This window comes from Equus przewalskii, chromosome 9 (genome assembly GCF_037783145.1).
Source record: "Equus przewalskii isolate Varuska chromosome 9, EquPr2, whole genome shotgun sequence".
Taxonomy (NCBI): domain Eukaryota; kingdom Metazoa; phylum Chordata; class Mammalia; order Perissodactyla; family Equidae; genus Equus; species Equus przewalskii.
The window spans coordinates 4143755-4170538 of record NC_091839.1 but is presented as its reverse complement, the minus strand read 5'-3'; the positions used below and the strand labels follow the sequence as shown (position 1 = coordinate 4170538).

General features: G+C 49.8%; 2 protein-coding genes across 8 annotated transcripts in view; both read left to right on the top strand.

The window, feature by feature from the left end:
• CEP89 (centrosomal protein 89) overlaps positions 1–10359 on the top strand; it is a 74975-nt gene extending 64616 nt beyond the window's left edge. For both annotated transcript variants that reach the window (XM_008514055.2, XM_008514056.2), the window contains exons 18-19: positions 4581–4750; positions 9139–10359. In XM_008514055.2, the coding sequence (XP_008512277.1) occupies positions 4581–4750; positions 9139–9379 (411 nt within the window). In that variant the 3' untranslated portion in view covers positions 9380–10359. The remainder of the gene's footprint in view (positions 1–4580; positions 4751–9138) is intronic.
• A 10535-nt stretch (positions 10360–20894) lies between these two features.
• The window catches only part of SLC7A9 (solute carrier family 7 member 9), a 27238-nt gene continuing 21348 nt past the window's right edge, over positions 20895–26784 (top strand). For 2 of the 6 annotated variants that reach the window (XM_070557344.1, XM_070557341.1), the window contains exons 1-6: positions 20911–21004; positions 21551–21689; positions 24406–24553; positions 24854–25096; positions 25566–25691; positions 25935–26034. In XM_070557344.1, the coding sequence (XP_070413445.1) occupies positions 21603–21689; positions 24406–24553; positions 24854–25096; positions 25566–25691; positions 25935–26034 (704 nt within the window). In that variant the 5' untranslated portion in view covers positions 20911–21004; positions 21551–21602. Of the gene's footprint in view, positions 21005–21497; positions 21690–24405; positions 24554–24853; positions 25097–25565; positions 25692–25934; positions 26035–26784 lie in introns of all 6 variants that reach the window. The other 4 variants (XM_070557343.1, XM_008514059.2, XM_008514060.2 and 1 more) reach the window with 4 other exon arrangements.

Here is a 26784-nt window from a genome sequence, read left to right as displayed (position 1 = left end):
ATGCCTCCACAGCCTGACTAGCCAAACCCATCTCTCAGGCGGGGGCAGGGAGAGCACCAGCAGGCTAGAGGCGTGGGCAGAGGCAGCGAGCCTGTGGGTTTCCCAGCGCAAGCTCTGCGAGTCACCTGGCTCCAAGCGTGGGGAGTACAGCTGGGGCCCCTGGGCTCAAGTGCATGCATGTGTAGGACAGAGATTAAAAGGACTTGGTAAGTGGAGACATAGATTGATGTCATTTAATATTCAAAAATTAGCAACCCAGGAAAAGAAAATCGAAATGTTGGCTGGCTGGCTGTCCATACTCGCGGTATTGGGTGAACAGTATATATACATAAATAAATGTACATTGTGAGTTCACTGGTCTCTTTTGTTTTAGGTAACATAAGGTTTAGTCCTAAATTATTTATTTTTAAAAAGTTAAACAAAATTTCACTTAAAATTGCTCAGAGCCAACTATGTGTCCTAATGCAAAGAACATATTTCATTTCCCTGTGTTTCAGAAATATTGCTTAAATAACACAAATTCTAAGTTTTGGAAGTCCCATAGCCTTGTAGGTCTTGATTTTCATGTGGTACAGACAGATGCTGCCTGAGGGGCTTTCTGGTTTCCAGTAGGGTCTGCCACAGGCAGCTGCCCTGGTCTGGATTCTGGGCCTCCCCCAGGGAAGATCACTTCTCTTTAACTGAATTCAGGGAAGACCAGCATCCCCTCCAGAGCATCACTGTTCCCAGGTATAATGGACAGCGGCACTCTGTGGTCAGGACATTCCCACCACCAGGCCAGGGTACTCCTTCCCTGTGTGGCCCAGAGCAGCTCCACTCTTACCCTCAAATGTTGGCTTTTAGGCACAATGCTACCTGAAGAAAGGGCTCCTTTGCTAACAGGAAAGTTGAAAATGCCTGCATTAGTCCCACACTCAGAACCTAGGGAATTTATCCTGTGGCTTCTGGTGGTACATATGACTTAATTTAACCATCCAGGCTATGGAGTTGTGCTGACATAAAATATCAGATATTCCTAGCGAGTTATCTTGTTTTTCTAGGCATTTGATTTGTGTGATATAAATGCTGTATCACAGAATGTTCACTGTCGGACACAGTTTTAAAGTAAATAAGGCTATGGTGAATTTAATCTTAAATGACACTTGATTGTCATGATCTGAACACCAAGCAGGATAAATAAAAAATCCACACCTAGACACATTCTAGTGAAACTGCAGAACAGCAAAGGCAGAGATAAACTCTTAAAAGTGGCCAGCGGGTGAAAATGTGTTCTTACCCATTTTGCACCTATGGGTAAAAAGTTAAGAAATTTGACAGTACTGAGGGCTGGGCAATGACATGAAGCAGTGGGAACCTTTCTGCCTTGCTGTGGGGGCTGGAATTGGTTCAAATGTTTAGTAAAGTAGGACATTCACATAGCTTACAATCCAGCCATTCCTCCCTTGCATATATACTCGTCCAGGTGAGGAAACTCTTACACGAGTGCACCAGAAATCACGTAAAGAAACGATCATGCAGCCTTGTTCATAATTGTCCCAAATGAAAAAACCCAAAATCCATCAACAGTGGAACAGATAAATAAATTGTGATGCATTCGTAAAAGAATACCTAACAACAGTGAAAATGAACAAATTGTATTTATAATAATTGTGGGTGAATCTCACAAACATAATATTGAAAGAAAGAAGCTCAACACAGTGAACACCTATAATATGATTGCCTTTATATAAAGTTTAAAACAGCAAAATTAAATTGTTTGGTGCACACATAGACTGGAACACTAAAAATGAAAAGTGGAGAAAAGATTATAGCAAAAATGAGATTAATGATTTTATCTAAGGGGTTGGGACACTTGGGGACTTCCTGGATACTGATAATGTTCTATCTAAAGGTATATCCCAAGCATCTAGAATAGCACCTGGCACATAATATTCAATAAATTCAATAACTGGGGAATTAAATAATACATTTTACAGTTTTAAAAATTCAACAAAATCAAAAGCAGTGTACGAAACACATCATAACTCTGCATCAGAAAGGCTGGAAGGAATGCACCATACTATTAATGATGGGACTCCGCGTGGACGCATTATGAGTAATAGTGAGCAATTATGGGTTTTGAGTTTTTTTTCTGGTTTTCCTGTTGGCTTTTATTTCTGAAAGAGAAGGTCTGATCTTCAGAGTGGTTGGCCTTGCCTTGGGAATCCATCTGCTCGTCTGCGCAGGAATAGTAAAAAGGGCCCCCAGCCACCCAGAGAGGAAACCTGTGATTCGGATCAGGTTAGACAGGGTGGAATCTCTGGTGAATTGAAGAGGAGAGACCTGGAAACAGCTTGAGAAAATCCAAGGTTGACATCTCAGGAAACCCCATCAAAACAGGACTCGTAAAAATGAAGATGTCACCTTGGAAGTCAGGGCTATGGCGAGCTCTGTGAAGCTCAGAGCTGCAGGCAGAAGCCTTTTCTGCCCCAGGCTGGACTCAGAGAGCTGGATGCAGAGTCAGAGAAGGGGAGACGAGAGGTGGTGCCTACAGCTTGGAGGGCCACCCTGACCCAGCCAACTGTTGCTCCCACCCTCCCAGGAACCTCGTCTCATCCCAGAGGAATACAGTGGCCTCCATACAAAAATACTTTAAGAAAAAGGAAGAAAAATAGAAGTATATCTTTCCTCCACATGATGAAAATGCATCAGAAAATGTTGCCACAGAGGAGATCAGAATTGTAACTTGTACTCCAAAGTGAATTAGTAGGAACGTAGGTAGCTAAAAATAAAGCAGTCAAAGCTAGGAAGAAACACCACAAAGCAGAAACACAGGAGCCTCGAGAAGAGATGGCCAGACAAAGGATGGTGTGAAACAGAACTGATACAACACGGGAAAGAGATGGAAAGAAAAACGCATTTCAGAAATGTGGATTAAATTACAAGGAGCACAAAGCTATCATAAAAGCACGATAAGGGACATAAAGGATGGAAACGAGAAAGGCAAAGACAGGGAAGCAGAAATAAAGATATAAAAAGAGTTCAGTAGAAAGTGATGGAGCTCCAGAATACCTGTTGCTGGAGTCTCTGAAGAAGAAACCAGAACAGTGGAACTTACTCGGCTCCAAACTGTAATTCATAAAATCTTTTCTGAAACAAAAGACTTGAATCTACATATTGAAAAGGCATATTATGTACCTAGGAAAAATGACCCAGAATGGACCCAGAAAATTGACACGAAAAGCTATGACTTTAAGATTAAAAAAAAGAATACCTTGAACGCTCAGACAAAAGACCAAGATGTAAGAAAAAGAAAGCCATGTTCACACTTTTCAACAGCAACACTGGATGCCAGAGAACGGTGGAATGCCACCAGTAACTATTCAGAGAAGGAGAGTGTGAGCCAAGGATGTTTCCGTCCAGCAACCTGCTCTTCAGACGGTTTTGACCTTGTAAGAACCTTGTTCTTGTAAGGGTCCACCAACCTGAGTTCAGCCAGCCGAGAAATGATGGGGCACACTTTGGAAAAGTGTGGGCAGTGAGCAAAGAATATGTTTGACTGTGAACTAAGACTTAAACAAAGCAGGGATAAGGCCAAGAGAATAGAATGTAAATGTTTTCTCACGGTGTAGGAATAACAACCAAGGAAAAGGTCTTTACATCTGCCAAGATAGAATTCAGGCCAAAAGCACTAAAGGAGACAAAAAAAGAAGAAAAGGAGGGGCCTTCCTAATGCTGAAGACGACAATTAATAATGTATAGTAGTTATGAATATCCATGTACTAAATAACACAGCAAATTTATAAAGTGTAAACTACAGGAGATCAAAAAGGAGAATGGAAACTTAGTAGTAAAAGGAGTTTTAATCCACCCATCTTGGTCCAAGACAGATCAAGAGATTAAACAAAAGGAACTAAGCACTTAGAAGGTTTAACAACATAATCTATAAGGTTTATTTATGTCAATATATACACAGAACAGTCACAAAATTTGATCGTAGATTGGGTATGGAAAAAAACCCTCAATTAACCCCTAAAGTAGAAATAAGGCAAACATTTGTTGATCAAAAGGATGAAAACCAGAAATTAATAAACAAAAGCAAAAAATGTTCTTTCACCTAGAAATGTAAAAACTGCAGTAAACCAATTCTTGGCTCAGAGGGAGTGTATAAATTCAATGTCATAATTTCTAAAGAGAATTGAATCTATGTGAACTACAAGTCAGAATCTTGCTTTAGAAATTCTAGAGGAAAATTCATAAGCTTAAATACTGCACAATAAATATGTAAGGAGGCAAGCCAATGTATCAAACTTTTATCTCAGTCATCTTTTTACCAATAGAGTGTGGCAAACCTTGCCAGGTTCTTCTGTTTTAATTTTATTCATAGTGTCTAAAAAACTAGGCATGATACAAATTAGAAATTAGGTTTTGTTATACTTGAATGACTTTTATGATCCAGACTTGCCCTCCCAGATCAGACCTATCCAGAGCTCACTCAGCTCGTGGGCTCCAACAGCCCGAGAAGGAGAATAGGAGATGCATCCAGGAGGCCTTCTACCTGGGCCACAGACATCCCCTCACTCACCCGCCTCCTCCCCCAGGGCTACAAGAAGCAGGTGGCACTGAAGCTGGGTGACATCAGTCACCACCTGACAGAGCAGGAAGAGGACTTTGCCAGCAGGACAGCTCAGTACCGGCAGGAGATGAGGCACCTCCATCGGATGCTGCAGGACAAGCAGGATGTCCTGGACGAGGCGCTGCAGCAGAAAAGGTAGGGCCGCCCCAGCCCTGTATCACATGTTTGCTTTTTGAATGTTTGGCAGAATTTTCCAGTAAAACCCTCTGGACCTGTTTTGTTATTTGATTGGTTATTTTTATTTTTACATTTTGTAGTTTTATGTCAATTTAATATTGGCCTTGACTTTTATTTGCTCCTCATTTTCTTTTTAAGTTTTTTCCCCAGCAATTAACTGTGATGCTTTGATACACGTATGCATTGTGAAATGATTACCACGATAAGGTCACACATCCTTCACCTCACATAATTGCTGTTTCGTTGTCGTGGTGGTGGGGAGAACATTTACAATCTGTGCTCTTAGCCACTTTCAAGCGTACAGTAAGGATTGTTAACTCCGGTCCCCACGTGGTAGATGAGAGCCCAGCTCCGCGTCGTCCTTACTCCCTCCTTGGGAAATCCCTGTTGTTGAACATTGGGCTTCCTAAGTCAATCCAGCCCTCTAATTGTCCTTCCCTTTTTTCTCCTCTTTTCCATCTCTGATATTTTTGTTTTATTCCATTTTCTTGGGAGATTTTATAAATTTTTTATTAAATGGTTTATTTGTGCTATTATGTTTTTTCTCTTCTGAGAACTTTAAAATCTCTGATCATTCCCTTGTGGTAAGATCATAAAAATAAGATTTGGGGTGCATTATGCTCTGTGGATGTAAGGTTCTCCATCGGTCACGCCTTCATCCTTTAAACATGTGATAGAGGCAGTGCTGCCGGTGTACTGAAGACAGTGGGGAGTATCGTGTGCTGTGTGCGGTGAACTTGGTGGTCCCTCGCCTTGTTTCGGTCTCACCCTTAAGTCCGCCTTTTCATAATGTCTGTGTTGTCTTTGACAGACTGGAATATAAACTGCTGCATGCAGAAGAGTCATAATGACGCTCGGATGTGATTCTCTTCATGTTATAGAGGGATCCATGTATTGGATGCCATGCAGAATGCACATTCATACTTATGTTTCCTATCAGCCTGGTGCTTCTTAATGTTGGCAAACAAAGTCTTATCTAACATGGTTTCTGTCGTCGCGGAAGTTCTTGCCACCATTAATGGTCACTTTGTAAAAAGTTGGGCCAGTACCAAGTTTCCTACCAGACAGGAGGTTTAGAACTGCATTATAATAAAATGGAATTTTGCTTTTCACTCTCTCCTTTATTCAATTTTTTGCCCTTTAATGGTTTGGAAGTTATACATTCTGTTTCTGTTCTTTTAGTGGTTACCCGTGAACTTTCACCATGGATACTTTAAAAAAAATCTAAATTTAATCAGCATCTCTACTTTTCCCCCCCAAATGCAAGATCTAATGCTCTAATCTAATTATTTCCCGCTCAGTTTATATGCTGTTGTTGTCTGGTGTCATTATTTGTAGATATAGATATGTGAAAGTAGAAAACAAAGATCTATTTTATATCATTACTTTTAGTCCCAGAAATTAAAAGTTGCTAGTTTTTATATAATTGTTCATTTTGATTTACCCACAGTTTACCAATTTCTTTGCTTACTATCCTTTCTTGCATCTCAGACCTTATTTCTCAGATTACTTTCCTTCTTCCTAAAGTACATCCTTTAGAAGTTTCTTCAGTCAGAGTCTGTTGGGAGTAGACTTTCTTAGTTTTTATGTATCTGAAAATGTCTGCATTTTGTGCTCATCCTTATAAGATGATATTTGCTGGTGCAGAATTCTACCTTGATAGCTTTTTCTCTCGGCATATTCCACTGTCTTCTCTGTTTGATTGTTGCTGTTGAGAAGTCTTTTCTCATTTTTAAAAATAGGTGGTTCATCTTTTCTTGCCTCTTTCAAGATGTCCTCTGTGTCTTGTATTCTGCAGTTTCATTATTATGTGTTTAACTATGAATTTCTTTTTACTTATCTACTTGGTATAAGTTATTATCTATATCTGTAATTTTGTCTTTCATTAGTTCTAGCAAATTCTCAGCCATTGTCTCTTAAAATCGTCTTTTCCTCTATTCTGTCTAAATTTCCTTCTGGAACTCAGATTGAATATATATTAGACCTTCTCATTGAATCTTCCACATACTTTATCTTTTAAATTTTCCATCTCCCTGTGTTTCTGGTAATTTTTTCTGCTCACGATTCCTGTTTACTAAATCTCTCTTCAGCTGTGTTCAGCGCACTGTTTAACCGGTCACTGAGTTTTTTATTTCAACTGCTATATTTTTCATTTTCAGAAGTTCAGTTTGGTTCTTTTGAAAATATGCCTAGTTGTGTTTAAAAATAAGTTTTTGAGTTTTGCTTATCTTTAATATATTTTTTATTTCTTTGAATATTTCATTCATAGTTGTTTGCTATTCTATATATGACAATTCCAGCATCTGAAATTTGGGGGACTTAAATCTAGTTTTGTTAGCTCTTGCCATATTGGCTTATTTCCTCCTGTGTACAGTAAATTTTTTACTATGAACTCATATGTGGTTGAATTTAACCTGTGGAATCCTGAGGGCCTGGATTGAGGCTGTTTTTCTCCAGAGAAAATCTGCATTTGCTTCTTTGGTTCCAGACAATATTTCTGTGGCCGGAGCCACTTTAATTTTATTATTAATTTTGAAAATAGGCTATAGTAATGCTTTTTAAAAAAATACAAAAGGACTTAAAACAATCCACAGTGCCATTATCCGTTTATGATGTATAACTTGTTAACATCATCTGTTTTTCTGAACTGCATTCTGGGTGGTTTCCTCTGCTCAGTATTCCAGTTTACTGATTCTCTCTTCAGCTGCATCAAATGAACTTTTAACCCATCCATTGAGTTTTTTGCCCTGATTGTCTCAAAAAAGTCTTTTTACTCCTGGTTCACTCCAGTCAGGGCCTGGGATTGACCTATACTGGGGAGCAGTGTTGGTTCAAACTCCAGATCCATTTGAGAACAGTCAGTGGCAGCAGTCCACACAGAGACTCAGCCCTCCTGAGCAGGTTTCTTTTGAAGATCGGCAAATTTTCTGCCCAACCATCCTTTCCTTGAGGGTTTTTCACACGCCTCCATTTACCTGCCTAATTCTGGGGTAGATAGTTCAGAGTGGTTCTAGGAAGAAGAGGAGAAGCATAGATATGAGGGAGCCCTTGGGTTTTCTGTCACACCCACTTTGCGTGGGCACAAGACCTGGTCTCCGTTCTACAAAAATCTGGGTTTCTAGCATAGGCTTCTGTCATCAAAGCAATACCAACATTTTGTTTGCCTGCCTCTCTGGTTTCAGTTTATTCCTTTTTTTTTCTGCCTTTAGAGATTTCTTTTGAGTTCAGCCATACCTTATTATAATTGCCATAATTTATCGAACCTCTGGGTGTTTTGTGCCAGAAGACTAAAGTCAGGGGTTTTTTAGACATAGCTTAATTAAATCGTGCCTAACACTCAGTGGCCATCATGGACTTTGGAAGGAAGCAACTGTTCACAGGAAACATGGTGCTGAAAAAATGGGCATGTCACCAGCCTCCCTTGATCTCAGTCTCCTACTTTTTATACAATAGTGCTAAGTCCACCTGATCATTCATTTTCTGACATTTCCCAGAACCATCTGCCAGTGTGTGTGAAGGAGCTGGCCTCTGGCCATCCTGCACAAGGCCCACCTCTCCCAGGCTGAGGCTTGAAGCTTGCTGTTCTGTCCTGCACACTCCTCCCTGGGACTCCCGTCCTGTGAGGTGATGGCTGGTATCCTGATCAGTTTCCCCTGTGGACCATGGTCCTGGGAGGTCACGGATACCATTGTCTGCTGTTTCCTCAGCACTCACGGCTGCTTGGCACAGAGAGGCTGTGCTCAGGAGAAACTTCTTTGCTGCCCTTCTTTTCTCACAAGCTTTGGCTCCCTCTGGGCACTCACCTCCCAGCACGTGGTCCAGGCCAGTCTTGTCTGTGTCCTCAGTTATGATCCTCACTCCCCAGGGTGCCCCCTGCCCCCTAACACACTCTTCATGTCTGTGCCCACTGGTGGCTCTGTGGATAGTGCTATGAAATATGCCTGAGTGTTGACCAGATCACAGTGGGGACAGGCAGAGGGGACACAGGAGAGGCCTACAGGGCCCTGCCACGTGGGTGCCCACTGCCAGGCCACTGCAGTTGCGTGTTGATTCTGCAGAAAACAAGGGTGTCTGCATTGGCGAGGAGAGGCCAGGAGGCTCCCGGCCGGGGCCCCACGGTCTGCTGGGTCCGGGCCTCAGAAGGCTCCTGGCCGGGCAGCGGGTTCTGCTGTGTCTCGGCCTTGGGGCTCCGTTCAGCCCTGGCAGGCTTTGCTTCAGGCCGAGCACTGCGCCCTGTTCTCTGTCAAGCATTCCTCCTTTCAGGTCCTTGGATTCATGAGGGCTCCATAAATATGTTTTAGTTGTGCTATTTTAAACTTTTCCTTTGTTCTGTGTATTTCTCTCAGAGAAATGGAAGGCGAGCTTGAAGTTGTCTGGGAGTCCACCTCCAAAGAAAACCGAAGGATCCGGGAACTTCTCCAGGCCACGCTGGAGAGGACAGGCCTGCGGGACGACACCGGAGCTTTCGAGGACCCCTGCCTCAACGGCAGCCCGCCGGGCGACATGCTGGACGGCTGCAGCTTCAGCTATTGTGACCTGGAGCCGCCTCCCGCCCCCCACCAGAGCCTGCGGGAGCCCCCACGCTAGGGCCGCCTGGCTGGGAGGCCTGCCTGCCACCGCTGGAGGGCCAGCGCCACCTCCCGCAGCATGTTCTCCTCAGGGAAAGGAAGCCATCAGCCATCCCAGACATTGAATCTGCTTTTATATTTTGCTTTGTTTTTAATAATGTGCTGCTGAACTATTTTTTAGCCAGTGCACACCCTCTGGCAACACTGCCACTGAGATGGGCTCTGTGAGACCCACTGCTCAGGTTAACAGGTGACCGGATGAGCTGGCCTGTCCCTGGGCTCCTAGCTCTGCAGCTGGGAAGGCAGAGGGAGCGGGCGGGCGGGCCGTGCTCTCGTCCTGGGTGTTAGATGAAGAAGTTGAGTTGGATGAGCCATCGCTCAGTGGAGGCTGCAGTGTGCTCTCTGTGCATCAGCTCTAGCTGGTCTTTTATTGTTTGGTAAAAAACATGGTGCTGGGCCTCATGCTCCAGTAGGTTGCACAAACCCTGCTCTCCCCTCTCCCTCAGCCCTTCTCTATCTTCCTAGGAAGGTAATTTTTCTGGGGTCACATAGCGCACCCCCGCCGAGAGCCCTGACTTTGAGCACCAAGGTGGGGTCCCTGTCCCACTGCCACCACCGAGAAGGATGCTAGGGCCATGGTTCTGCTCCACACTGTGCCACCTCCCCAGGAAGATTATCCCAGCCCCTCAGGACCATTCACTGGGACTTCCTGATGGTAATGCCAGCTGTCTAGGGCTGCCCGTCCCCAGCATGCTGGAAGAACACAGGGACATCAGGCTACAAAGGGCTTAAACTGGGTGGAAGCGTAGAATCCTGGGATGCATCCTCCTACGAAACCCCTCTGAGCTAAGGCCTGCATGGTGGCAGGTGTGCCGTTAGCACTGGTCCTTGGTCATGGATGAAAGTTAGGCACGTTGCCTTTGATTGCTAGATGGGAAGTTGAGATAGAAAATCATAGTTCTTTTTACATTTTATTAAACTCGTTCAACAGTTAAACAATTCTCATTTATTTTCATTTTACCGGGGTAGAAAGACTCACCAGGGTTTAAAACTATGGATCATCTTCCCAGAAGAGGGCCCAGCAGACGACTTGGATGTTATTTCAAGGGGGTTTGTGCCGACTGTCCGATCATCTGTGGACCAGCTGGAGGGTGGCAGCAGCCTGAGTGTCTGCCCTTCCACACCTGTGCGGGGGTGGGGGGCTGTCCATGGGAACACTGCTGCTGTCACATCCCCTAGAGAACCACTTGTCCCTTTTTCCTGCCTTTTATGAGAACATTTTATTCCCTTAAGAAATGAACATTTTTACATTTCTGCTTGAAGTTTACTACCCATTACGAATGTACTTTGCAAGTCTGGGACCCCTGGAGCACACGGTGACCAGGCAGGCGGGGTCGTGCTGCTCGTGGGCTCGGCCCGCCTCCTGCGGGGCTGTAGGATGTGGACAGGGGAGCTCAGTGTCCAGGATGCAAAGGAGGGTGGGGTGGGTGAGGCAGCGCAAGACACGGTGGCCGAGAGGCACGGAGAGCGGACTTGGGGCACTTCACGGAGAAGCCGAACGGCCTGGGCCTTGCAGAGCAGACAGGGTCCCGGGAGCTGGAGACGGGCAGCGGGAAGTGTGAGCAGAGGCAGGAACGCTGCAGCAGGAGCAGCAGGAGGGCTTTGGGGCTGGCACTTGGGGTGGGCAACGAGGTCAGCCAGGTCCAAGGGGAGCTGGACTGCAGGGGGTGCTCCTGCTCCACGTCTCGCTGCACGTTCCTCTCTGAGCTGGAACGCAGGCTCTTCCCTCTCGGTCCTGGTGAGGTTCTGTGGCGTCAGAAACGTCCCAACCAGGTTGACAGTAACCCCAGGTAAAGTTGTAAACATGACCCAGGACCTCAAGTGAGCCCTGCTGCCCTTGGCATCATTAAAAAGCAGCCCTGGGAAGTCAGGGCCAAGTGGAGAGGGGCCGGAGTGTGGGTGGGCATGAGAGCAAGTGAGCGGCTGTCAGCCCATACAGAGGGGCGGTGGGATCCCAAGTGACTCCTTTGCCCCTCAGCCTCTGAGAAGAAAGGGAGACCTGCCCTTTTCCAATAGCTCCATTCTAGGCAGAGCAGTGGGTCATCCACGCTAAAGAAGGGGAAAATTCAAATTTTATTGTCTATGTAACTCATTTATTCAGCAGATATACACTGGGTGCTTATCTGTGTGCACTGTTTGTTGAGAACAATAGCAATGAGGAAGGCAGACGTACTCACTGACCATGCTAAGTGCTCTGAACAGACAGACAGCTGGGGCAGCACCCCAGTCGCGTTTCCAGAGCAAGCAGGGTCTTGGTGCAGTTACAGGAAAACTTTTTTTTTGGTGAGGAAGATTGTCTCTGAGCTAACATCTGTGCCAGTCTTCCTCTGTTTTGTACGTGGGACACCCAGCACAGCATGGCTTGACTAGCGGTGTGTAAGTCAGCACCAGGATCTGAACCTGCAAACCCTGGGCGGCAGAAGTGGAGCATGGGAACTTGACCACTATGCACCAGGCCGGCCCCTACAGGAGTACTCTGATGTGTGTTAGGACACATGGCTGTGCGAACCTACCTTTTCAACTATGAGTTTTATGAAGTTAGGCCACGTATTTCTGATAAAATCTAGGACCCGAATTAAGATGTGCTACAGGTGTAAAATATACACAGATATGGAAGACTTGGTATGAAAAGAATGTAAAATACCTCACTAATAATTTTTATATTGATTATATATTGAGATAATACCATTTTGTATGTATTAGGTTAAATAAAATATTAAAATTAATTTCACCTTTTTTTCAATGTGGCCACTAGAAAAATTGAAATTTAAAATTACATTTGCGGCTGACATTACATTTCTCTGGGACAGTGCTGTTATAGACCTAAATGCGAAAGCAAACCCGAGTTCTGGAAGATAAGTCATGACTTTGGGTCAAGGAAGGGTTTCTTAAACAGGATACAAAAAGCACTAACCACAGAGGAAAAGAGAAACATTTGACTCCATCAATTAACACCTTTTACCCAAGTGGAAGGACAAGCCACGGAGCAGGGAGCACGCCGAGAGCGCACAGGCCTTTAGTCCAGAAAAGTGTGCCGAGACCACCCAGGGCGGCTTCTCGGCGGGACTGGGGGAAGGGGAGAGGGAGTGGAGGGGGAGAGGGGGGCGCGGGCGGGGAGGGGCCGCGACAAAAGCCACAGACGGGACCGGCAGCGACGCCCTGCCCTGGAGCTCCTCCTCCGAGGCAGCCACTGGCCCCTCTTCTAGCTCTTTCTTCGGAATCACCTCCATCATTCTTACCAGAAAGCTGATGCACTTAGTCCCGATCCCGCCGTCAAGCCCTGGGTCGCACCAGGGCCGCGGCCGCCCGGATCCGGGGAGCGGGCGGGGAGGCCCAGCTCCAGCTCGGCCTCTCGGGCCCCGGGGAGCCCTGCCGGGCGGCCGCCTGCGGCGCCGCGAGCGCGGAGGGCACACGGGGCCCTCGTCCCGCCCCCCCTCTCCCGGGGCTGGGGCGCCCGCAGGCCCGAGCGGAGGTCCGGGGGGCACCCCGCCCGCCCGTCTCCTGTCCAGGGATGGAAGCGGCGGGACGCTTCTCGCGGCGCAGAGGGCCTTCCGTTTATCTGCCTCGGTCGGCGGGGCCCGCAGACGGCTGCGGAGGAAGGCACGTCCGTCCGGCCCCGGCGTGTCCCCCGCGCGTCCGCGGAGGCCGGTCTGCCCCGGACGGAGCTCCACCGCCACGCGTGCGCGCCCCCCGCCACGCGGCCGAGCCCGCCTGGCTGCTGCGCGCGCACGTCTGCGGGGCTGGGGAGGGCCCGGGCGCACACGTGCCGCGAGCGCTGAAGACTTTATGACAAGCGCCAGGGCGGAGAAGGATGCCTGCCCTGACGAGTGAGGGACTCTATGCTGAGTCCACAGAAAGTGCTTCTCAAGGAAGGGCCTCCGCAATTCAAGCAATTCAAGCAGGAGCGGTGTCGGAGAAGCAAGTCGTGCAAAGGCCCCGAGGCGAGGGGGGAGGAGGAGTCTGAGGGAAGGGAGGTCAGATCTCCCTTGCGGGCCTTTGGCTCGTCCCCTGCCTCAACCAGCATCTGTGACTGCTCAGCACTGGCCCTGTGGTGCCCCCCGACAGAGGCAGGGTTTTCAAAGTGGAACCAGTGGAAATGGGCAGAAGGGGGCAGGAGCTGAAGCAAATCCTGCTCCCAAGGCTTGTGAACTGTCCGGGGTGGACCCACTCGTCGCCTCAGACTGGCTGACTGTCACCTCCTTGACTCCTCAAGCTGCTGGGCTCAGCAGGTGGGGTTCCCTCCATCTGGGAGGGCGTTCACACACTCCTAGATACTCCCCGACCTGAAGTCCAGCTCCCTCTGGGCAACCTCCATCCCGACGCAGGCTTTCCCATCAGCAGTGCAGACTCCTCAGGTGTGTCCCTCTGAAGGAGAAACTTCTCCTGGACCCCACCGTCTCGGGTCTCTGCGGAGAGCCCAGCCCCTGGCGCTCTGCTCGGCCCCAGCCTGGCTGCTGCCCTGCCATCTCTGAAGCTTCCACTCCACTGCTGACTAGGCCCCAGCTGCCTGCAGCTCAGCGAGGCCACTGTGGCTGTGGGCCCAGCGGTGCTGCGCTCTCCTGGCTCCACTCGTTCCTTAAATGCTGGGTCCTTAGCCCCATCTCTTCTTGTCCACGCTCCCCCTGCATGGATCTGCCCGTGACTCACACGTCCACAGTTCCCCCCACAGCCCTGGTGAGCTTCAGTCCTGGGACCACTGGCCCTCAAACCAGTGGCCTTCCTCCCGCCACTGTGGCACGCATCAGTGACTTAATCAATGAAAGAAGCTGTTATACAGACACAGAAAGGGCAATAAATGTATAAGCAGCTCATGACAGAATGGACCATTCACTAAACAGGACAGACTGCAGGGCCACCCCGTGAGGTTGTGCACTGCACAAAGGCACCCAGGCAAGGGGTGAGTGGGGCTAAAATCTAGCCCAGACTCCACTCGCCAGCACGTGCCCTGGAGGACGAGGCACTTTGTCTCCACACCTGTCCCTCCCCAACACAAGTCCACGGTGCTCTGTCCACTCAGAGGGCGCTCCTCCAGTTCTGACTTCTATCCCCATAGCTTAGTCCTGCTTGTCGTAGAACCTCATACGGGTGGAAGCATGCAGGCTGACTCTGCGTGTCCAGCTCCATGGCCTGACGTCGTGGTTTTGAGATGCATCCAGGCTGAGGCACCTGTCAGCAGACTTCATTCCTTTTTATCACTGAATGGGATTCCGTTTATGAATATGCAATTCGTTTAGCAATTTTCCCATTGACGGACATTTAGGTTGTTTCCAATGTGAGACCGTTATGAATCAAGCTGCTGTGAACACGTGTACACAGATTTTTATGGGGACGGATGTTTTCAGATCTTTTGGGTGAACCCCTAGGGCTGGTTTGCTGCGTCATGGAGTCCATGTATGTTTGTGAGAGAAGCCGCCAGCACAGAGGGACAAATACTGTACGGTTCCCCTCATACGAGGTCCCTAGATTCACAGAGACAGCAGAATGACGCTGCCAGGGTCTGGGGAAGGAGCGGCTGGGGGACAGAGTTTCAGTTTGGAAAGGTGACAAAATTCTGGAGATGGATGCTGGTGATGGTTGCACAGCAACGTGAATGTGCCTAATGCCACTGAACTGAGCACTTAAAAATGGCTAAAATGGTACTTTTATGTTGTATATATTTTGCCTCAATTAAAAAAGAAATCGCCAGGCCTATTTCCTAGATGTTTGCACCATTTTGCATTCCCACCGGCAGGCACCGTGTGAGAGTTCTGCTCGCTCCACACCCTCCCTAGCGCTCAGTGTGGTCAGTAAAGAGTGGCCAGAGAAGGAGATTTAAGGAAGAGTTGCCGGCACTTGGCCTGGTGCTCAGCCGGCTGGGCCTGGGTCCCTCATCCCAGGCTCTGTCTGCAGGAGTGGAAGGCGGCAGCCGTCAGCGTGGGCTCGGAGTGCCCTCCCCAGGCTGGGATGCTGGAGCCTCCTGGGTGCTGAGCTGAGATCTGAATCCTCTTTAAAGATCAGAAACGTCATCCAACCAAAACACCACAGGGCAGGCTGGGAGGCTGCAGCGGGAGGAGTCGGGGCAGGGGGGAGGGTGTTAGTGCTCAGTGTGGCCAGGTCCTTGGCAGCCCTCTGCTCTGAGCTGAGCTGATGTCAGCAGTTAGAGTAGCTGGCAATTGGGAGGGCAGAGGGGACATGGCTGGTCTGTGCCTTATCGGGTGTCCTGGGGTCAGTGAGTCCCATGGGTGGGGGGTCCCGGTCTGGATGGGCAACTTTCTGCCCTTCCCAGTCCTCCCAGGCTTGACGTCTCCTCATTTTTGACAGGGGTGGGGTGGGTGGGGGCGGTGAGGTTGGTTGGGGGGATGGAGGGTTTCCTTCTAGCTTATATATGCTTGCAGGGCCCCGCTGGGCTGCTTTGACTGGCGCAGTGTCTCCAAACAGCAGGACCAAGGTAGTTGGTGAGGACCCCAGCTGGGCTGACAAAGTGGATTTCAAATCAGAGGAATCCACGAGGCAGCCTCCTTGAAAGGGTGAAGAGCCCTGCCACTGAGGGCTCAGAGGCTGGCTCCCCGTCTTCGTGCCGGGTGCTCTGTCTCCCTTGCTCACCATCCCCGTGTGTTCGGTCTCCCCGCGTGAAAATGCTTATTAAGGACGGTGTACGAGGAGAGCAGGAGCGCAGGTGGCCACCCCTCTTTTCAACTAACTCCTGCCACTGAGGTGCCAGCACTTGCCCCCTTGAGGTCACCAGGGGCATCTGTTCCCTGGAGCATCATCAACATTTCACTCTGTTCAGCAGGGTCCTGGATATTTTTTAATTAAAAAATAATTCTTTGAAAGTGAAGGATCCGTGTGTAGTCTACATAGCAAACCGAGGTTGGGTTACAAGCAACAGAAACTGCCTAATGTTAAGGTAAAGAGGGAACTATTTTGGAATGTACTCTGGCTGCCTCACAACATGTTTTGAGAAGGACGGAAACCAGGACAGGCCTGGGGTTCAGTGGTGGGACACTGTCGACCTTCCCCAAACTTCTCCAGGCAGGACACAAACTCCCGGCGAAGGGTGTCCTCTTGGCTGAGCTGGGGTCACGAGCCCTCCCCTGAGGCTGGAGGCAGTGGGGTTCTTTGGTTGATGGCCCACCAGAATCTCACAGGAGGGCCAGTTCCCCTCAGAGGTGGATGCTGGGCAGATAGAAAAAAGATTACCAAAAATAGTCACTCTTTATTAAAGAGCATTAGAGACCTGTGATTACTGGAACCCTCTTTCCCTGACCCTGCCAACTACCCACCCTTCCACCACTCGTGAACACAGGCTGAAAGGGGCAATGGTGACAAGGTGTGGGGTTAGGGAGCAGGGCAGGGAGTCACATTTTAGAAAAAATAGATGAAACTCTGAAATAGAGTACTGGTTTCCCCAAGGAGGTTATCCATGAAAAATCATGTTACTTGGAACACATAAAAATGGCGAACACACCAAAAGCAAAGGCAACAAAAGCAAAAACAAACAAGTGGGACGTCAAACTAGAAAGCTTCAGCACAGTAAAGGAAACCACCAACAGATGCAAAGGCAACCTACCAACTGGGAGAAGATATTTGCAAATCACATATCTGATAAGCGGTTAATTTCCAAAATATATAAAGAACTCATACAACTCAATAGCAAAAGAACAAACAATCTAATTAAAAAATGGGCAGAGGGCCGGCCCTGTGGCCGAGTGGTTAAGTTCGCACGCTCCCCTTCAGTGGCTCAGGGTTCGGATCCTGGGCACGGACATGCCACCACTCACCAGGCCATGTTGAGGTGGCGTCCCACATGCCACAACTAGAAGGACCCACAACTAAAATATACAACTATGTACTGGGGGGATTTGGGGAGAAAAAAGCAGGGAAAAAAAAAATTGGCACCAGTTGTTAACTCAGGTGACAATCTTAAAAAAAAAATAATGGGCAGAGAATCTGAACAGACATTTTTCCAAAGAAGACAACCAGATGGCCAATAGGCACGTGAAAAGGTGCTCAGCATCACTAATCATCAGGGAAATGCAAATCAAAACCACAGCGAGATACCACCTCAAACCTGTTAGCATAGCTCTTACCAAAAAGACAAGCAATAATAAGTGTTGGCGAAGATGCGGAGGGAGGGGAACCCTTGTGCACTGTTGGTGGGAAAGTAAATTGGTGCAGTCACTATGGGAAACAGTATGGAGCTTCCTCAAAAAACTACAAATAGAACCACCGTATGATCCAGCTGTTCCACCTCTGGGTATTTACCTGAAGAAAAAGAAAACTAACTTGAAAAGGTGTGTGCACCCCATGTTCACTTCAGCATTATTCACAATAGTCAAGATTCACAAGAAACAACTTGTGTTCATCTATGGATGCGTGGATAAAGAAGATGTGGTGTGTATATATATACACAATGGAACATGAGCCATAAAAAAGAAGGAAATTTGCCTTTTGTGACAACATGGACGGACCTTGAGGGCATTACACTAAGTGAAATAAGTCAGACAGAGAAAGATAAATACTGTACAATCTCACATATATCTGGAATCTAAAAAAATTTAAAAAACAAACATACTGAACTCGTAGATACAGAGAATAGATTGGCGGTTGCCAGAGGCTGGGGGTGTTGGACAAAGTCATGAAGGTGATCAAAGTTAGAAACTTCCAGTAATAATACCATATTGCAAATTTGAAAGTTGCTAAGAGTAAATCTTAAAAGTTCTCATCACAAGAAAAGAAAATTTTGAAACTATGAGTGGTGATGGATGTTAAGTAGACTTCTTGTAGTAATCATTAGCAATATATACAAATATTGAATCATTACGTTGTACACCTGGAACTAATGTTATATGTCTGTTATATCTCCAGAAAAAAAGATGATGGACAAAGTCCTAAGGTAGAATTGCACTATCCCAGCAGTTCTTGGATATATATAGAAGTAGATTGTTTCCCAGATAAGTATTTAAATGGTGCTTTCCTTGCTAATGGTTTTATGGTTTGACTGTAAGTCCATGACATCTGAAGACTTTGCACATTCCACTGACTCTTTATGGGTTCTTCTGGTTGGAATTCAGGTAGGTAAGTAAACACCTGTTCTACAGGCTTCTGGGTCCCCCCAAAGCTCTGCACTACAGTTGGCGGCAGCGGGAAGGAATAGGACCGAGCGAACTTAGGGAGAACAGAAGAAAGTTTGAAAACTTGAAGGCAGGTCTGGAACAAACGTTAAGTGGTAAAGGGAGATCCAGCATCTGTCCAGATGTCTGACTCTGCCTCTGCTGTGGTGGTAGGTGGATCAGAGGACAAGAAACCAAGGTGCTGGGGAGAAATGGATTCACCGCCGGGCTCCACACATCTTTCGAAAACATCCCAGGAGAACGGAGGCACACATGCACCAAATATAAGACGATGAAATAAAATGCAGAGGTGGCTATGTTCAAACTGCAAGCATCTTGGCAATTGGAGAAAGCACAGTTTGAAAGTGAAGTGAAGAGCTTTAGCAGAAACTTACGAAATAATGGAGTTGGATGGAAAAAATACCATGAAACTTCTTAGGAAATGACTGTAGGAGGGAATCGACTGCACGAGGTAAAACGTCAGCCCCGTGGTCGAAGAGCCGGATGCACCACGAGACACATTCTTATTTCATTCTTCCTAAAGAATAATTGGCAGACCAAATCGTGTTTTTTAAACAAATCCAGATAATTTTCCCTGAGGAAAAAAAAAAACAAACCTTAAGATAATTGGTTGAAAACTCACTCTGCTGGGGAAAAGCAAAAAGGCAGCAGCAACAGCTTTATGAAAAGAAATGCTCACCATGGACCAACGATTCACTGAGGCAGACTTCTGACCCTCAGCTAAGGATCCCCACGCCCGGACCTTCCAAAGTCCGCACTTGGTGGCAGCCCGAGAAGACCAGATCCTCTGCATCAGCAGACGGCCGAGTTTACCGCAGAGGCTTCTGCAATCCCCCGGGTCCAGGGGGGCCAGTAGGAGCCCCTCTTACAGATTCAGAAGGCGATGCTTGCAGAGAGAACAAGTGACCCCAAGGCCACATGGCTGGTGGCAGCCCTCCCACCCACCACCACACCCTACCCCTTTACAGTTTCTGTTAGAATATTCGCCCTCTGGGGGCAACCTTGAGTTGCCTCCAGATCCAGGGAGTACTCTGGAGCCTTGTAAATATGGATGGGCCCAATGTCACGTTCCTGCTGCAGTGTTAGCGAACACTTTTAGGAGCAACTCAAACAAGCCTGCGGGCAGCGGCTGGCTAGGGCTGCAGGCCCTTTGGCCTCCATGCTCTGGATGATGAACACTCTGCTTGGGGCTCTGGGCGTGGCGGGCAGTGGGGCAGGTGCCCTGATGAGCAGGCCTGGCCCCACTAAGGGGGCAGCCAACACACTTCTACATCAGGACTTTGACTGGATGGCAAGGGTCCCCACACCCTCCCGATGGCTTTAAGAGACCACCCAGAGAAATCGCCCCGCTCTCAGGTCGGCCTGCCCCAAAGTGCTCCCTAAGTGACCCCCGGGAACCCACCCAGCTCTGTCCTGTGACCTTTGGTCTCTGGATCCCTGGGATGCTATTGAGCCAGCAGAGATGGCTGTGATAAGAGCAACAATGCTTCGGGCTGGGCTCTTCCATCCCAGAGGAAGGCCTTATCTGAGATGAAGGATTAGAGCTGCCTCTGGAGCCAGCCTTTGTGTTTGGGGGTGGGGGGAGGGTCTGTCCCAGCCCCTGTGTGGGCAACTGAAGCCCCTCTGCTTCCTCTTGGAGAAGGCCAGAGCTCTGTGGCCTCGACGTACTTCATTCTCTCTGGGGCCTCAGTTTCCCCATCAGGGACATTAGAGTGTGGAACTGATGACCATTTGCGCCCCCTTCCCACCCCGCAGTTGAGTGAACGTGAGCCTGGCCTGCTGTGCATCAGCGCCCCCAGACCCCAGGGGCGCACGGCCCCAGCCACACGCACAGATGGGCAGGACCTGTGGGAGGCTTCACTGCCCGTCCCAATTTCCCAAACTCTCCTGTGGTTCCAGGTGGTGCCGAAACCCAGTCACCCCCAAAGGTGAGTGCGAAAGACTTGCTCACGGTCCTGCCCGCCTGGTCAGCGCTAGGTGGAAGGCAGATGGAGGACTCTGGGAGAAAATTCCACAGTGGGAGGAAAACATCTGGGGACTTACCTGTGTGGCGTGACTGTTGGTGCTGGCTGACTGGAGCTGTAAATAGAGCCTATTAAGGTAATAAAGGAGTTAGTTCCAAAGTTTATCTCCTCTGGTTCCAGTCCTTAGGGAGATTTCTCCTTCCATGATGCAGCTGTTTTGGGGGAATGTGGCTAAGGAATACGAATTGACCTAGACACAAATGAACAAAACGAAAAACATTTTTGGAGAGAAACTGGCTTGCCCGACCCTCCCCTTTTTGTGCGATATATCCAAGCTTCATCGCTAAAAATAAGAAAAGGTGTTTAATAATTACCTTTCTTGACCTCTGTACCTTCTGGCTTCCTCTGCTCCTGGGCACAAGACATGGCCATTCCCAGGGCACGACCAGGCAGACGCAGACGGTCAGCCAGCCGGCAGCTCCCTGCCTCTGCAGTGTCGGGCAGAAGGTAAGGATGAGGGGAAGGTCGCCCCTCACCTGGCCGGGGCCTGGAGGGGGACTTTGTTTAGAGAAAGTGGACAGGAAATGACCATCCACTAGTTCAGACTGGAGCTTATTTTCCTCAGCAGCTCTTTTCATTCCTTGCATCACTCAAAGGGAAAACATGTATACTGTGGGGCTCTTACGCACAAGGTGCCTTAATCTTGGGAAGTAATTACAAGAAAAACATTCCTTCCTCTGTGGACTGTGGAGGCAGAATGACTTCCAAGCATGTCTTTGCTGAGGATTGGGAGACAGCGCAGGCGGTGAGCCTGGAGCCTGGGATCTGACGGGGAGGTCTGGAACCGAGCGCAGAGGCTCCTTGTCCGTCAGAGGCCTGAACAGCAGTCACGATGAATTGTCGTTCCTGGGGTCGAGCAGGTTATCCCTAAGGGATTGACAAGGGCAGTTCCTGCAACAGTAGCTAATAATCTGCTCTGGGCGTCGGCTCCACGTCACAGATGCGTTAACGGGAAGAGCCCGCGCTGAGCTCCAATCGCGTCTTGTCTGCCAGAGCGTTTGCGGAACCAAGGCCCGTGGCCTCCTAGAACCGGCAGGAGCAGAAAATGGAGGAGCCCAGCCTGAGAAAAAGGAGAGAGGACGAGAAGTCGATCCAGAGTAACGAACCCAAGACCACAAGTCTCCAGAAGGAGGTAAGGCGCCCGGCAGGCCCGCCCCGTCAAGCAGGGCTGTGTTCATGTTAATCAGCAGCGGTGGGAGAGGACCCGGCAGTCTGATTTGTCAGTCTGTTTCTACATGAAAGATTCCTTGGCCTCACCTCCTTCCCTCTCGCCAGTGAACTCCACATTTTCTCGTGAAGTTAATACATATGTGCTTCTGTGTGCCGGGCAGGCGTCCGGAGGGCCAGTGGCAGCTCAGGCCTCTTCAGGGATGGTCAGAGAGGACCTTCTGATGGTTGAGTCCCCTCTGTACCATCTTCATGAAGTATCTGTTCCTCTTCTGTTCGAATACCCCCAGTGATGGGATGCTCCCACTGCGTCTCAGCGAGTCTAGCTGGGTGGTGAGTCTCACATGCGTGTGACATAGGGGACCCCTCTGAGCTGGAATGCGTAAGGGCTGCACTTGGGGGTGCCGTGGCCTAGAGGGGCCAGAGCCAGACAGGCTGGCTCTGCTGGGAGGGGGAGCTTTGCGGGGCAGGGCAGTGGAGGCAGAAAGGTGCTCGAGGCTCCACATTGTGCAGCGCCAGGCCCAGGTGGACCACAGCAGCGGGTGGGCATGGAGGGATGGGCTTCGGGGTCCTAAGATGAGTGAGGGCCCCAGCACAAGCAGGAGGGCAGGACAGTGGGTGGAGCGCTGGGCAGAGCCTCCGGGAGCTCCAGGCCTGGCGGCAGAGGAGATGGAGGAGGGATTTGGGGGGTGACAAGGGGGATGGCGTGGCTTTGATGAGGATTATTTTGGGCTGGTTACTTTTAAAAACTGCAGACGAGAAGGAGGCTCTGAGGAGTAGAATTTGCTTGCCCTTTGATGAAAGACAGTTGCATTTGTGAAGGAAGTCCCCATCTGTGGGGGTGTCTCCCTCTCTGCACCAGGAGGAAGGGGGGATGACCTTATCTCTAGAAACTCTTACTGGGGAAGGCAAGGACTTAAGTCTGCATAATAATCTTGTTCTTGTTTACTGTCTGGTAACCTCATGTAACTGATCCCCCCACCACCAACATCCTCCTTTGTCTTTAGCTGAAGATAATATTTAAGGTGGTGGCTTCTGCCATTTGCTTAATCCGGTTTGATTCTTATCTAAAAGTTATAAGACCACCCAATAACCAGACCCCACTGGCACTGATACCATTTTAACAACTCTTTTTACATATTCTTTCCTTTCCCTTGTAAAGAGATAACTCACATACCTATGCCTTAAATTTAACCCTACCCTCAACCCATGTTGGCAGCTCCTCCTGCCCGTGGGTCCTGTCCCCACACAGCAGCTCTGACTGCCCATGGGTCCTGTCCCCATGCTACTCCACACTATTCTCTAAATAAAAGTGCACTACTGCCAGACCTTGAGAGTCCAAGAAATCTTTCTTTCGACTTTTCGGCTTGCCAAGCCCAAATCAGCTTGACTGTGTGTTGGCCTGGGATCTCCGGTCCCCAGGAGTCAGCTCATGGGCAGCAACACCCTCCCTTCCAGCCGTGAAAGGGGCACAGCTGAGCTAGCCCCGCTCAGGCAGTTTTGGGTGAATGCAGATGTCAGCAGGAGGAGGATTCTGGAGGCTCTGAGGTGGGTGAGCCAGCCAGGGCCACAGAGGAGGAAAGCTGAGACCGCCCAGGGGCCCACCCTCCTTGAGGCCGGTGGACGCTGACACTGCCCCCAGGACCCCGCCCCCAGGCGTGTGTCCCTTCGAGCCCGCAGCTGGGGTCTTCCTTGTTCCCTGGGCTCCAGCCCTGACCGCAGCCTCTGCCCAGACAGGCGAGTGCTGGCCCGTTCACCTCGGGCTCCAGAAATCAGGCCCGTGGCTTCCGAGGGCTGACATTACAAGTAGGGGCCTGAATCAGGCATTTTCTTCCTTTTAAAAAGTTTTTCCCCCCTTGATTCATGTCTAACTTACATGCGGTGAAATGTACAGATCTTTAGTGATCAGTTTGATGAGTTTTGACAAAGTGATCACCCGGAAGCTTCCCTCTTGCCCTTTTCCAGGTGGGCCCCTCAACCCTGGGTCTCTCTCCCTGTGGATTGGTTTTGCCAGTTCTTGAACTTCATGGGAATGGAACCACACGGTGGTGTCTGAGCCGGTCTCATTGGCGGGCAGATCACACCTTACAAAGGGCTTGCGGGCAAGTTCACAGCCCCCGAGTGTTCCTGTCCCTGGGGGCCTCTGGTGTCCACCACTCCCCACTTGCAGCCCCTGACGCCCCTGGCTGGGCCCCCAACCCTGTCTTCACTCTTAGCTTTGGGGAGGAGCCCCCTTCTGCTCTGCCCAGCCAGGAGGCGAGTCCTGAGGGCCTTTCCTGTTGGGCACCTTTGCTAAATCAGCTCCATCCCTGGGCTCCTCTGTTAAGGATGTAAAGGTAGTGGCTGGTGCATCGGACCTGAGCCAGGTCTACCACACTGGCTGTGTAACCCTGGGCAGGAAGGTAACCTTTCTGCGCCTCCATTGTCTCCTCTGAAAAATGGGCATGATAATGGTTTACCTAACTCATGAGGCCGTTGCGAGGATGACTTGATTTACTACAAGCAAAGCCCAGGGAAAAGGGCCCCGATGTCGCCCCTGCAACGGCACGGGGTGAAAGCCCCTGGGACCCAGGCCTGTTTGGGGCTGTGCCGGCCACACCGGAGGGACAGGGCTGGTCAGACCACCTGAGCTGGGGCCAGGTGGCAGCACTGACTCTCCGCTGCCTTCCTTCCCGTCCCAGGTGGGCCTGCTCAGCGGCATCTGCATCATCGTGGGCACCATCATCGGCTCTGGGATCTTCATTTCCCCCAAGTCTGTGCTCAGGAACACGGAAGCCGTGGGGCCCTGTCTCATCATATGGGCGGCTTGTGGGATTCTTGCAACACTGGGTAACAAAGATGCCACTCCCCAATGAACGCTCCTTTTTGAATGTGGGGACAGGCAATGCGAGCACTGTGCGTGTCCTGGCCTTGCTGCTGCTGGGGTCCCTTTCAATGCTGGTGTGCAAACAGGTGTAAATGGCTGCACTGACATGGCCACATGTCCAATGGCCAGGACTCAGGGCAGTCCAATGAGAGGGCACAGTGGGGGGGCCCTGTGAGCACGGCCCCCGAGGGGAGGAGGGCTCCCTCTGACCAGGGCCACACCTCCCCAGGGGCCCAGGGAACGCCGTCCTCTCCGTGTTCCAGGTGCCCTGTGCTTTGCAGAGCTTGGTACGATGATCACGAAGTCCGGGGGCGAGTACCCTTACCTGATGGAGGCCTTTGGGCCCATTCCCGCCTATCTCTTCTCCTGGACCAGCCTGTTCGTCATAAAGCCCTCGTCCTTTGCCATCATCTGTCTCAGCTTTTCTGAGTATGTTGCTGCGCCCTTCTACTCGGGCTGCGAGCCTCCTCAGGTTGTGGTGAAATTCCTGGCTGCCGCTGTCATCCGTGAGTACCCAAGTCTGACACCCCGGGCAGGGGTCAGAAAAAAGTCCTGGCACAGATGATGTGGGGGACTCTGGCCTCGGCTCCTCCACGTCCAGAAAGAGGCCGAGTGGGCCTGGAGGCACTGGCGAGAAGCAGGGCAGGGTCTGGCTTTGGCCCAAAGCCTGTCACCCTTTGGTGTCCCTGCTCTGCGGGCCGTTGGAGCTGTCAGGGAGGGGTGGCCGCAGGCTGTCCTGCAGGGTGGCGCTTGGCTGGGGCCTGGCTGCTTCTCCATTGCCCTCGGAGGGTGGCAGCCCCAGCTGGATTTCAAGGTCCTCATCAGGTGTATTTGATGAATGTGGTGCCAGAGAGAGGAGGCTGGGGTGGGCCTGGCAATAGAAAGGAGACTCTTTCCAGGGCCTTAAGAAAGGAGGGAGCTGTTGAGCCCATCGACACAGAATGTTGCCCCCCCCCACCCCCCGACTCTTCCCAGTGCTTATCACCACGGTGAACTCGCTGAGCGTGCGGCTGGGCAGCTACGTCCAGAACGTGTTCACAGCGGCCAAGCTGGTGATCGTGGCCATCATCATCATCAGTGGACTTGTCCTCCTGGCCCAAGGTGACCTGGGGCTGGAGGGGAGGGTGGGTCACACACGGCACAGACCTCCTCTTCCTCTGGTGAGCTTGCTCCTAAGCATATCTCAAAGGCAGGAATTCAACAGGAAGTCTTTAGTTTCCCAACTTTTCAGAGTTTGTTTAGTAACCTGAGGTCGTAAGTCATCCCTGTCTTTCACACGGGGATGATGCAAAGTCCCACTCTGCCCAGCTGACACCCGCTATGCACTGTCTGGCTTAATTACAGGGAATACAAGGAATTTTGAAAATTCTTTTGAGGGCACAAGACTGTCCGTGGGAGCCATCAGTCTGGCATTTTACAATGGCCTCTGGGCATATGACGGATGGTAAGGCACTCCTCACACGTCACAAGTCTGGTCGTGGGGTCCTCTAGACTACCGTAATGGAAACCCCATGGAAAGCCACAGCTTCTCCTTGCTGGGGTTTGGCAGGACCCTAAGATTCACTGTCACGTCTCCCTTTTGTTAAGCACCCCACCCCTCACCCTCCTGTTCTCCTCGGACCCCAGAGACACCTGTGCCTTTCCCAGCCCCTCACGTGGCACCAGCCTTGACAAAGTGGCCCGTGAGCAGGCAGGGCACAGCCCTGTGCCAGTGGCTTCACCAGACACATACAGGCTCTGCTGAGTTGGAGGTAGTAAGGGCTGCCCAGGCACCTGACAAGGCAAGAATATTCATAGCACTTCTGTTTCAACCTTGGAAACATTGGGTTCAGTCAAGGAAATTCTGTTACATCCGTTACGGAAGAAGTGTGGCCACCCGTGACGCTGGGCTTTCCCACATGCAAAGCATCCGCAGGTTGCATTCTCTTTTCAGATCAAGAATCTTCCCTTTTCTTCAAAGCACCTTGGGATCTCATTACTCCCGATAATTGTTGACAATTCACGTGATTCCCTTGAAGAGCAAAGACTCACCCAACAGATGTGCAGACCTTGGTAGCGCCGCCATCCCCAGGGCTTTCTCCAAAAGGAATTACCCTGGAATTCCTGCAGGAGAATTTTCTCTACGGCGGAGAATCTTAAATGGCACCAACAATTATTATTTTGTGTTTCACAATCTTAGCAAAGAAAGTCAAAG